Raw genomic sequence first — 13,446 nt, 5'->3', positions numbered from 1 at the left:
TAATCTGTTCATTTTCAGACTATAGAAGCCTATGCGGATATTCATGAAATTCACTTACTATTTGTGTCTGCAAAGAGACTTTAGGTTTCTTCATTGGGAATTGGAACTATTTTAGAGATTGAGGGAATTGAGGAACCATGATGCTAAAGCCTCAACATCTCATGAATAAATCTTTGATTTTACAAGTATCTTAAAGTGAACTTTTTGCAAATAAACCAGGCTTAAATTCTAGTTTTGTTCTAATGAGCCTTCATTTAAACATCTGTAGTCTGTGTAGTTAAATGCCAAGAATTTGCTATAGTGAGGGTAGAAGGCTAGTACATTTTCAAATCATTCTATTGTGTGATGTGTTCCCTTAAATCATTGCTTTCTGAGCTTAAGCACTGTTGAAGAAATAATCCTATAAATGAAGTCGTAGGAAACTGCAAATGATGGAATCTGGACAAACAAATCATTTGCTGGACGTTGCGGCAGGTTGAGCATCAGTGGGAAACCAGGAATAGTTAACGTTTCAGAGCCGAACTCTTGACAAAATGAACATTCTGGATATGTAAATGAGTTTATTGTATTCCTTTCCTCCTGCTGAGCTGGTTGAAATTTTTATTTTAGAGATGCAGCATGGTAACTGGCACTTCCGCCCATGGTCAAATACACCCATTTGACCAATTATTTGACATGTGCAAACACTTCACATCTTTGAAACATAGGAGGAAACTAGAGCACTCAGAGGAAACCCACACAGACAACGGCAAATGTACAAGCTCATTGGAGACAGCTGTGGGTCACTGGTGCTGCACTAAATCTCAGTGCTAATTGTGATACCTCACATCCTCAGAATTTCAAGAAACAATGCTCTCAGAATCTGGAGTGACCAAGAAAATGTGGCAAAATCTTTTTGAAGTTGATTAAAACCATCATCAAAATAATTTAGCATGTAAAATCCTTAGCAAAGGGTTGTTTGATATGTCAACTGGAAAAGGTAAAGGTCATGCACACTTTTGCAAAATGCCAGTCTTATCAATGAGCACTGATGGGCAATTTAAGTAACTATGGTCCTAGTTGTTTATACTATTCTAAACAAAGAATGTTCTGAAGATTTCACTGTTGTTCTGGTGAGTTTAGTCATTGATTTAATTGTGTGCGTGGATTGGGTCGGTCTGGATTTTCGGGCAGTACTTTTAAAATTCAAATTTAAGGATCAATAAAGAGATGAACAGGTAAATTCGGATAGTTTATTCATTAGCAAATACAGCATGTGTGGCGGCCCGCCACCACGGAGATCGAGCCGGCACATCACGTGACGCACACGGTAGTAAACGGCAGCATAACACACTGTAACACGTTCCTTAACACAGCAAACCAGCGCAGTTGAAAGCTGGAGCAGTACAAGGCCAGCAGCCCTAAAATGGCATTGGCTAAGCTGCCCAGCTAGCAGATCAATAACAGGCTGGGGAAGAAGGGTATTCACATGCAAGAATGTTCCCGCCCGCTTTTGTTATTCATGCAGCTGATGTCAGCCAATCAAAGAAACAGCAGGAACTCTAACTGTCTAAAAGGAGCCTTTCCAGCCTCAATAAATCTCAGAGCTTAACCTCCCACACTGCAAGTGTGCTTTTCTTTGTAGCAGTTGGCTACATATGCTTGCAGTTCCGGATCTCTGGCATCTAGATTTTTAGACTTTGACTGTATCTAGGGGAAAAAAAAACTCATTGCCCTGCCCCCATCCAACCTACCTGTCCCACATGTTTTGAAATATTTTTCATATGACTTTTGAAATATTGTTTATTTGGAACTTGATTAATATATATTGGCCATGTGGTGGCTCACCCACGCAACAGGCGAACCGGATCACAGTCGCAGGCAAGTCTGCGGCAGATCTGACTCAGCTCCAGGTTCAAGGCAAGCTTGTCATAAAGGTTATGGGAGTCGCAAGTGTCCTCGGGTTCCGAGGGATTTAAGCGCATGCGAGAGTTCTATTAAAGTCAGTTGGTTCCACTTTTTTTTTCGCTCACTGTCTAGTGAGACTGCAACAATTGCTTAAATTAATGATTCTGTTCATCTTGATTCCATATGTGTGGAATCTTTACCTTTGTCATGTGGATTCCATGGTTCTTTGTGTATTTGCCATCTTTGCATTGGATTAGTTGCTGGAAGGGATGTAAAGGATGTGATCTTTTTATGCCAAAAACGAGTAACAACATGAAGCACACTTGCAAGTTTAGATCTGAACTGCAAAGATTGCAACTACTGTTTATTGGAGAAGAATATGCGATAAAATACAGCTATTGGCATGTTAAGATTTGAATTTGAAATACTCCAGTGACTAATTTTTTAAATACTTTTCTTGAACTGCATATTTTAAGTATGTGTTGTGAGGGGTAATTTGTGGTTTATCATCAAAGTATCTTCCATCTCATGTTATTATTTGAAGTATAAAATTAAAGTCTTGAAAGTTAATGAACTACAATCAGCAACTCTTATTGATATTTCTGTGTACTTGCAACAGGCCAGCATCAGCTCACAAGAACAATCACGTTTGTCTGAATCTTCCTCATTTCCCAGTATCCTGAAGTCCAAATGAAATGTAGCTTACTATGAAACCTAAAGTACATTCAACTTGAGAAAATGTTTTTTAACTAATCTCAAAGGAGAACTTGCTTTTGAATACCAATTTTCACTTAACCATTATCTCGTTTCAGCTTTAATCCTGGCTTAAAGTTAAGATGTGAGGTTGACCAATGTAATAAGAAAATGCATTCTTTTTACTCAAAGGGTTGTCAATATATTTTACATACACCACCAATGAAGACATGAAACTTGTTTTAACATCTTGGGCAATAAATGGTATCTCAGAAAATAAATCCTCACTCAGGAGTGCACAAATTTCAATACTCATTATAAATTCAAGCCCATAAACCTGTTGACAGGAAGCAAATTGACATTTTGAGCTAAATGATAGTTAGTAATACAAATTCCAAAGCACCTACAGGAGCAGAGACAATTTTTTTTTATTCCCAATTTCTTGGAATGCATTCTGTGTAAAAAGATCAGAGCAGGAATAAGGACTCATTCCTGTTATAGCATTTTACCTTGCCCCCGCCCCGCCAAGGCCATTGTCCGTAGCCTTCGGTGACCTGCCCCTGAGTCTTGGGAGTGGATTGGAGACAGACTCATCATAATCCAGATATGCTGGTTTCAGGCAGTCAACGGTAAAGATTTCTTCCTTACTGTCGAGGACGAAGGTGGAGCCAATTCTCTAATGACCTTGTATGGCCCCTCGTAGGGTCGTTGTAATGGTGGTTTGTGTGCACTCCTCACGAAAATGTACCAGCAAGTCCTTAGGTCATTTGGGATGCTTTGCTTGGGCTGGCCTTGCAGTGGGGGTTGCCGCAGTACCAGGGACCCCAGTTTCCGCCACAGGCTCTTGAGGGTTGCTGTGGGGTCTACCAGGTGTTTATCAGGGGCCAGGAACTCCCGAGGGATGATTAAAAGTGTGCAGTAGACCATCTCCGCTGCCGAGGCATTGAATTCTTCCTTTAGCACAGTATGTATTCCCAGCAGGACCCAAGGCACTTTGTCCACCCAGTTGGGACCTTGAGCTGGGCTATCAAGGTTGCCTTGAGGTGCCTGTGGAAGTGCTCTACCAACCCGTTGCCCTGTGGGTTATTCACTGTGGTATGATGGAGCTGTGTCCCCAGAAAGTTAGCTTTCACTGTCCAGAGTCCAGAGGTGAATTGTGCTGCCGTTTCCCCCCCCCCCCCTTAATCAGAAGTGAGATGCTCCAGGACCTCGAATTGGGACACCCATGTGTCAATGAGTGCCCTGGTGCAGATTTCTGTGGTGGTATCAGCCAACAGGACCGCCTCCAGCCACCTCGTGGAGCGGTCCACCATGGTCAAGAGGCAGCTTGCTCCACGGGAAACTGGTAACAGCCCCACTAAGTCAATGTGCATGTGGCTGAACCTGCACTGCATCGGCTCAAAAGTTTGCGTGGGCACTCTGGTGTAAATCTGCACTTTGGAGGACTGACAGTTCATGCAGGTCTTGGCCCATGGTTGACCTGTTTACAGAGGCCATGCCAGACAAACCTGTTGGCCACCATTCTGACCGTGGCATGGATAGTGGAGTGCGCCAGGTTGTAGATAGCCTCGAAAAGCTGGCGTCTCCATGCAGCTGGGATGATGGGGCGAGTGCTGCCGATAGAAACATCACACAACAGTATCAGATTACCTGGGCCAACTGGGACGTCCTCCACCCTGAGACCAGAGACGGCTGTCCTGTAAGCGGGGATCTCGGTCATGTTGCTGTGTTTTGGTGAGGGCCATGTAATCGACCCCTTGCGACAGGGCATGTATGGACTCGATAGCAGGGTGTGACACAGCTTCAACCATCATGTTGTTTTTCCCTGCGATATGTTGAAAGTCCATGGTAAATTTGGACACGTAGGACAAGTGTTTCTGCTGTCAGGCCGACCACGGGTCCGATACCTTATGGAAAGTGAAAGTCAGTGGCTTGTGGTCAGTGAACACCTTGAATTGGCGACCTTCCAAAAAATAACAAAAATGTCCTACCGTCAGGTGCAGCGCTAACGGCTCCTGGTCGAAAGCGCTGTATTTGAGTTCTGGGTAGTGGAGGTGCTTGCTGAAAAAGGCCAGGGGTTGCCACTGGCCCACAATTAGTTATTCTAGCATGCCCCCTATTGCTGTGCTAGAGGTGTCGACAGTTAACACGGTAGGTGTCCCCGGACTCAGGTGGACCAGGAGGGTGGCATTGGCCAGTGCATCTTTAGCACACTGGAACACCTTGGAGGATTCCTCATCCAAAACAGTATCTTTTGCCTTGCTGGTCATTAGCACAAAGAGGGGGCACATGCCAGTATGAACTTGTGGTAAAAGTTTTATTATACCAGCGAATTCCTGCAGTCCTTTTACCATGTGTGGCTTAGCAAAATGCCGGACTGCCCCAACCTTCTCAGGGAGGGGTGTGGCCCCATACCTGTTAATCCTGTGCTTCAGGAAGTTGATGGTGTCCAGGCTGAACTGACACTTAGCGGGGTTGATGGTCAGCCTGAACTCAACTGGGTGCATGGCTGCCTCAGGAGGGTGGCATGATTTTTGCGGCTGGCGATGAGGATATTGAAATAGATGAACGCAAATAGGATGTTCCTGCCCACTGTGTTCATCAGCCTCTGGAAAGTTTTTGCCACATTCTTTAGACCAAAGGGCATGCGGAGAAATTCAAATAAACCAAAGAGGTTTATGATTGCAGTCTTGGGGATGTCCTGGGGTGAACTGGGATTTGTTGGTACCCCCAGATGAGGTCCACCTTGGAGAAGACCCTTACCCCATGCAGAATGGTGGCAAAGTGTTAGATATGGGGCATGGGATATCTGTCAGGTGTGGTAGCCTCGTTGAGGGGGCGGTAGTCCGTGCATGGTGTCCAATCCCCTGCTATTTGGGCACCATGTGGAGGGGCAGGCCCAGGGACTGTCGGAGCGTTGCACAATCGCATGCTTCTCCATTTTTTGAACTCCTCTTTCGCCAGGCTAAGTTTTTCTGGAGGGAGTTGGTGTGTCCTGGCATGGAGCTGGTTGGGGTGGGGGGGGGGGGGTTTGTTGGTCAGTATGTGGTGCCTTATCCTATGCTTTGGCTCAGCCATGGAGAACTGTGGTGCCACTATTGAGGGGAACTCCGCCAGGATGTGGGCAAGTTCATTGTCCGAGAGTGTGATAGAGTTCAGGTGGGGAGAAGGTTGCTTGGCTTCCCCCAGAGGCAGAGTCTAAAAGGATCTGGTGTGCACCAAGCCAGATCCTTGAGGTCGACCAGCAAGCTGTGGGCCCAAGAGAAGTCGGCCCCCAGGAGCAGTTGCGCCACTGCCGCGAGGGTAAAGGTATATGTAAAGTGGCTGTTGCCAAAACAAAGGGGGATGGTATGGATCCTGAAAGTAAGAATGCAGGAGCTGTTGACTGCCCTCAGCATTGGGTCCTGCTTGCCGCTGCAGGTATCGAGGCTTGCAGGAGGTAGAACACTTATCTTGGTGTCCTTGTTGACCAGGAAATGCCTGCCCAACAGTGAGTCCCAGACTTGGAGGAGGCTATCAGGTAGGCCCACCGCCGCAGCCATCAATGACGGGTGGTCAGGGTGTTTGCCGAAAACCCCCAGGGTGGGTGGCATCAATGGGCCTCTGCACCCCATCGCTGATGGTAGTAGCATAGCTGTGCTTGGGTGTTCATTTGCCCCCTCCTCTGGCCTTGATCTCGCTGGGAGCTGTTTGTGGGGCTTGCTGATGTGGTCTATGATGGTACTGGTGTCTGAAGTCCTTGTCCGTGAGCAAGAGCTATATATCCTTGGACAGCTGCTCCAGGAAGATCTGCTTGAAGAGCAGGCGTGGACCTCAGTTAATGCGAGCATCTCGCTCATTAGGCTAGACAGGGACTTGTCCCCCAATCCGTCCATATGCAGCAATTAGGCGGCATGCTTATTCCGGGAAAGACCGAAAGTGCGGATTAGTAGTTCTTCAAGGGTCACATATTTGCCTTGCTCTGGAGGCTGCCGTAGGAAATCTATGACCCTTGCTGCTGTGTCCTGATCGAGGGCACTCACGACATAGAAGTAGCGGGTGTCAGCGGTGGTGATGCAGCGAAGCTGGAACTGAGCCTTGGCCTGCTCAAACCATACTGGGGCTGCGACACCCAGAACGTCAGAAGCCTGAGGGAGAAAGCGTGGATGGACGCTGGCTCTGCTTGATCGGTCATCTTCGGGTCCAACTGGCAATTGGACCCGTCAGGGGTCACCAATGAGGCGTACACGCTACAACGAGTGTGGAAGGAAGACATATTTAAGGAGTCAAAATTGAAGACTGCTTTATTGCACTGGCAGATCGACTTAAATGGGCCCCTGGCACTGACATCAGGGCCCCACGTCATTGGAGTGCTGACTGAGAGTTGGCCGGCATCCCCGCCAGAGTTCCCCATCTTCTCGCCATGTGGAGGTCACTTGGGGTGTCACCCTCAGGTCTGCATGGTCAGCCACTGTGGGGGCCGGTTTGCGTCTCTGTGCGCGGGCTGCTGCAATTGTATAATTTGGCTACGAAGCATAAAATTGTTTTCTACTTAATTGTTCTTGCCACATATTTTTGCAAGTGCTTTCCTTGTATGATTGAGAATTCTAATTGATTTTTAATTGAATATTATTACTTTTAAAATGTTCATATAGCAAGTAGTTTGATTTGAAATGTGTTTAAAGTATCTTAAATAGCAGGTTTGTGAATTAAAAATGTCTCCCCATTTCAGAATCATTTCAGAAGTTCAGACTTTTAATTTTATGTTTTCAACGTGAATTATCATTTTAAAAATGAACCTTTTCAGCAAAATTCCTTTACTTTTGACTTTTTCAGAAGAGGTTGACTACGATCTCTTTGGCACTGACTCATTGACAAGAAAGAAGAAACCTTTGGGAGGTCTCCGAACTGATACACTACGAAAACGTGTTCACCTCAGTATTAGCATTCCTCAAGACTTCAGACCTGTTTCTTCCATTATTGATGTGGATATTCTGCCTGAAACTCACAGGAGGGTACGATTGTACAAACATGGATGCGAGAAACCTTTGGGGTTCTACATTCGAGATGGCACTAGTGTGAGAGTGACTGCGCATGGGTTAGAAAAAGTTCCAGGTATCTTCATCTCCAGGCTGGTACCTGGCGGTTTAGCTGAAAGTACAGGACTCCTTGCTGTTAATGATGAAGTTCTGGAAGTAAATGGGATTGAGGTGATGGGAAAAACTCTTGATCAAGTTACAGATATGATGATCGCTAATAGTCACAACCTCATCATCACGGTAAAACCAGTCAACCAGAGGAACAATGTCATTCGGAGCAGCCGTATGTCTGGCAGTTCTGGCCATTCAAATGACAGTACAAACAGTCATCATAGTATATCTTCTGCCCATGTGATGCAAAACTATAATCCTGAAGATGAAAGTGATGAGGAAGCTGACATTATTATTGATGGAACTGAAGATCCACAAAGCATTCCGTTTAAATCGTTGTCCTCATCCTTCACTACTTCTCGAACAAACAATGGTAATCTTTATCAGAAAATACAGAAGGAACTAACATTCAATGATTCCATTAAAGAAAGCAAAGGAAATATATTTAAAACACTGACTGCAATTAAAGCTGAGGCACGGCACAGTCTAGCTCTCAGTAGAGGAGGCATTGAAGAGGATGGAACAGTCATAACACTTTGAAATTTTGATTCAAATTAATATAGAGTGCTGGCAGAGAATAATGAAGTCATTTTCATTTCATTGTTTTAATGATGGGCGTTTTTGGGAATGTTTTATATTTTTACTGGAATTCATTGTTTTGTTTTTCTATGAATTGACTTTAATGTTTAAAGGAAAATAATTGGTAAATAGTTGACAAAATCATGAACTATTCTAAATCAGTGAAGTTTTTAATCCATACCAAAAAAAAAGCAGAATACCAAATTATTTAAAAAATGATGGAGCTATCCTATGGACAGAAATGATAGTGATGTATAGCACCACTTGCTGGCTACGAGCAGATGTTTGTTGCAATAACTGTACATAACCTTGATTCTTTAAAGATGGTGAAAAGCTTTACAGCTGTTAATCCATACAGAAGTACAAGCTGGAAGTCATTAAAATAATTTGAGCCAGTGATCTGGAATAACATTTGGAATTATCCTTTTGCAGCTAAATTTTTACAACATAAAAGTGCCCAAATCAGAGTCATGTAGGATTAAATGTTGATTAAGTTTGGTGATTTGTCTGCAAATGTTCAGTGCATCTACAATATGTATGTAGAAAAACTCTTTGGAATTGAAAGTAATAGTTGTCAGCAAATAGGAGATAGTAATAGTTAGTAATCTAGATAATGGACCAAAGAATGAAGTTCTCGGAGCTCTGGGTGAGGTGAAACACCAAAGCATGGCTTGACCAAATTGTGATGTCACCAGAGTCTTTTAAAACAGCTCTAAATCATTTTGTGGTATTGTGTATATATTTCAAGTTTTATATGTAAAACATACTCTTATATATTTGGGGGCAGGGGTTTATTTTTGTATCTGCAATGGTTTACAATCCAACTGTTTACCCACTAATACAACATATGGAAACCAGTACTGTCTTGTTCTAGAAAATTTTTATAATCAAATGCTTTATTCAAGTTAACTTTATTTCCTTTTAATGCCTTGGGGAGTAATTTTCAGTGCTTTAATATTACTTGGTTCTTCAATGAGGGTGTAAAAATAGAGTGGCTGACAAATAATTTTTGTTCCGCAATAATGTGGTGGCAAGTGCTTGTATTTTCATATTTAGTGGATAATTCCCAATAACATGGTAGATTTCCCTAGATGCAACATAAAACTCTGCCTATTCTGTTTTGTTTCAAAATTTGGAGATTAGATTTGTAGAATTGGATACAGACAATTAAGCCCAATTTATTCATGACAACCCAATGTGCACCTATCCATACACATCCTGTCTCCCAGCACTTTTTCCAGAGTGAGGTCTAAGCAATTCAGGTTGTCATCTAGGCAATTGTATGCAGTAATTGAACAGTAATGACTGAACCACTCTTTTGATAGTGCATTTCACTCTGTGGGTGGAAAAAAACAATTATGCATAAAGAGGTGTAATTTCTGGAATGGGATTCTTTGTACATTAATGTGGAAAGATTTGTTGTCTTTCATGACCTCAACATTCCAAAATAGCTTTTTGCTTGAAAGTACTTGAATCTTGGCACCGGTGAATAGAAATTCTGCAGATTAGCATTGTAACCAGCATGGCCCTGATTAGATAATTTTTTATTTTGGAGATACAACACAGTAATTGAGCTCTTAAATACACCCATGTGACCAATTGACCTTCTAACCTCATGTCTTTGGGAATTAGGAGGAAATTAGAACACCTGGAGGAAATCTAAGAGAATTTAGAAACTCCTGAGACAGTGCTGGCTTTTAACTTGGGTCTTGGATTTGAACTGGCGCTGTAATAGCATTGCGTTAAACGTGCCACCCAATGAGGTGGTGATGAGATCTGTGAATAAATAATGATCAGATGTCTACTATGCTCCACTGAACAACAGCATGGGGCCCCCTCTATATCTACTGATGTAAAATATTTGAAGTTTCTTGTTCAGCAAGTCCTTGAATAACAGTTTAGTTCAACTCTGTTTCTCTCAAAGTAGCACTTTACAATATATCAACAATGTTAAGTGAGGACCTTTTGTATCTACCTCTTTCTTTACCCCATGTCCTGGTATATTCTTTCAGTTTAATCATTATAACCAAGCCAGGGGTTGGTTTATTGAGGAAGAATGTGTGTTTATTTTAAGTTTACATACTCTATATTTAAAAATGAGGTCCTAACCACCAGGACTACAGTATGTATGGAAAGCATACCAGCATGCAGTAGATGATCTTACTATCAAGTCAGATCATAGCTTGCAATTCTGTCACATCTGTTCATGAATGTAGGAGAATCAGTCAGATCTGGGAGAGCAAAAACTCAGTTATCTTCCTAACTTCAAACCTAGCCAGAAGTGCTGAGTGAATGATTTGTCTCGTATTCTTCCTGATTATCTCCACAATTACAGAAGTCAGATTTCAGTCAATCGGCAATAGCAAAAAATGACAAGAGCTCCAGATATAGCCACGGCAGTGGGAGCAGAATTGGAGCCTATCTGTGATATTGAAGTGTTCCATAACCTAGCCAAGCCATCCCAATACAGTTACAATACTGGCATTTCCCCAACGACGTAGGGAAAACAAAACTAATACCATTCTGAATACAGTACAGCCATGCATCTACTTGTGTCTGTGTTACATTCTGGATGTGGGGATGCAAATAGATTTGGGCATAAGTCAATTATAGGTGAAATACACTGTACAACAAAAGATACCATGACACATACATATTTACCTAAACCTCTATATTTTACATGGTGACTTCAGACATGTTTGCGATCGGTCATTGCCCGATCGAGTGTAAGTAAGTCAAGGTAGCAAATTTCAGAGGTTTGCCACCCTCTGGTTAAAGACATTCCTCCATTTTAAATGGGCAGCCTTCAATCCTTAAGTGTACCTCTTCTAGACTCCAGTACCATGGGAAACACGTTGCCACATCTAGTCTGTCCAGGCCTTTCAAGTTGAAATGCTTCTATAAGGACCCCCCTCATTCTTCTGAACTCCAAGGAGAACAGTACAAGAGCCATCAAACTTTCCTCATATGCTTTCATTCCAGGAATCATTCTTGAGAATTTTCTCTGAACCCTCTACAATGCCAGCACATCCTTTCTTAAATCAGGGGCCTAAAACTGTACCCTGCACTCCAAATGAGGCCTTGCCAGTGCCTTATAAAGCTTCAATCTCACATCCCTGCTCATGTACAGGCAGTCCCCAGGTTACGAATGAGATCCATTCCTAACTCAAATTTGTAGGTAAGTTGGGACAGGTACATACAGTTCTTATTTAGTGTTTGTTAGTCAAATGTTTGTCTTAGTATTATATTTTATCTTTCAATGCATATAAAACAACTGGAGTAAATTTCTTGAAGTAGGCATCAAGGGAGATTTGTACAGAGCTTTAATTTTTCTCATCATAAATGGCCTTGTCCCAGCTTGGGCTCTCGGTGAGTCCACGATAAACTTTGGTGAACCTTTCTGTATTAGGATCTTGCTCCTCTAAGTTTACCATTCCTGATTCAATGAAATGAAAGGCTTCAGATAACTCTTTTGTTAAAAACCTTTTCGGTTCCCGAGTCTTCTTCCTCAAATGCTATCATCTGCTCGTCAAGTTCCATTTGGTCAGTTCTTTGGAGTAATTTCACATCATTTTCACTGATGTCTAACTGCAGTTGATTATCAATATCAACCACAGCTTGACTGGCTTCGGCGATGCTGTCAGTTGTAACCCCCTGAAAAGTAGGATTGAATTGTGGGCCCAGTTTGTTCCACACATTTTATTTTTGATTGCTTCACTTCATCTCAAGAATCAGCAATGTTTTTGAAGGCATCATAGATGTTACAATTTCTCCAGAACTTCCTTAAGATGATCACATTATCTTGGGTAGCCCGCTGCCTATGAAAAGGTCTGCAGTAAATAATAGCCCTTAAAGGAGGCACTAAATGGTTCCCTGAGCCATTGGCTGAAGTAGCGGTATGGTATTGGGGGTTAAAAATACAACCTTTACATTGGGGTGAAGTCCATCTAAAATGCTTATATGTCTAGGTATATATCGTCAAGCACAAGGAGAATCTTGAAGGCATTTTTTTGGCCAAGCAATAACGTTCAACAGCAGGGACAAAATTGTTCAACAACTAACCTTCAAAAATGGCAATTGTAACCCAAACCTTTTCATTTGCCTTCCAAATAACAGGAAGAGATGTCTTAATGATACAGTGATGTGCCCTCAGATTTAGGGAGCAATACACAAGCAAAGGCTTAAGCTTGAAATTCCTTGATGTGTTACCCCCAAGCAATAACATTATCCTATCCTTTGATGCCTTAGTGGTTGAACAGCAGACTGCACTGATGCTACCATAAATGAAATAAACACTGAAACACAGACATTATGTAATTTTAAGTTTTTGATGCTGAGGAGCTAGTGGAGTTGTTCAAGTGAACCGGTACGGACTTGAAGGGCCGACATGGCCTGTTTCCGTGCTGTAAACGGTTATATGGTTATGCACTGGTGCTCTTTTTCTTTCTTCAAAATGTAGGTTCTTTTAGGCATTCTTTTCCCAAAATAAGCTAGTTTCGTCTATATTAAATGATTGGTCTGACAAATAACCTTCCTCCTCGATAATTTTTTTTTCAACATTTCAGGAAAAATCACTCACAGCATTTACATCAGCACTCGCTGCTTCACCTTGCACTTTAATATTATGTAAATTTGCCCTCACTTTGAAACGATTGAACCAACCCCTACTAACAACAAATTCTTCATCACAATCACCTGCACTTGCTGCACATGCAGCTGTTAGATTATTGAAAAGGCTTTGAGCTCAAGTCAGGCTAACGGGCATATCAAGATTATTTTGATTGTCTAGGCTAGTGGTTCTCAACCTATTTCTAGTCACATCCCACTAAGTAATCCCTCTGCCATCGGTGTTCTGTGATTAGCAAGGGATTGCTTTAAGGTGGGATGTGAGTGGGAAGAGAAGGTTGAGAAAAATTTACTGAAATATTTTGCTTGAGAAAAATGGTCATTGGCCCATTTCCTTTGGAGTTATGAAACTGTGCACAAAACAAATCAATTAGGTATGATTAAAACAGTGGTTTTCAAACTTTTTCTTCCCACCTACATACCGCCTTAAGCAATCCCACAGAGCACTTATGGCATAGGGAATACTTAAAGTGGTATATGAATGGAAAGGGTTGAGAACCACTGTGACAATAGCCTTTCCATTTCAATAATT

The 13,446-nt window shown here is 42.4% G+C and overlaps 1 protein-coding gene across 5 annotated transcripts in view; it reads left to right on the top strand.

Moving 5' to 3' along the window:
- Positions 1–9,145, top strand: part of LOC138748441 (partitioning defective 6 homolog gamma-like) — a 35,277-nt gene extending 26,132 nt beyond the window's left edge. For all 5 annotated transcript variants that reach the window (XM_069908661.1, XM_069908681.1, XM_069908671.1 and 2 more), the window contains one exon: positions 7,396–9,145. In XM_069908661.1, the coding sequence (XP_069764762.1) occupies positions 7,396–8,249 (854 nt within the window). In that variant the 3' untranslated portion in view covers positions 8,250–9,145. The remainder of the gene's footprint in view (positions 1–7,395) is intronic.
- Positions 9,146–13,446: the final 4,301 nt, after the last annotated feature.

The sequence above is a fragment of the Narcine bancroftii genome, chromosome 1 (genome assembly GCF_036971445.1).
Source record: "Narcine bancroftii isolate sNarBan1 chromosome 1, sNarBan1.hap1, whole genome shotgun sequence".
NCBI lineage: Eukaryota > Metazoa > Chordata > Chondrichthyes > Torpediniformes > Narcinidae > Narcine > Narcine bancroftii.
Note: the sequence above shows the minus strand (reverse complement) of the source record. Positions and strands in the feature narration are given on the sequence as shown.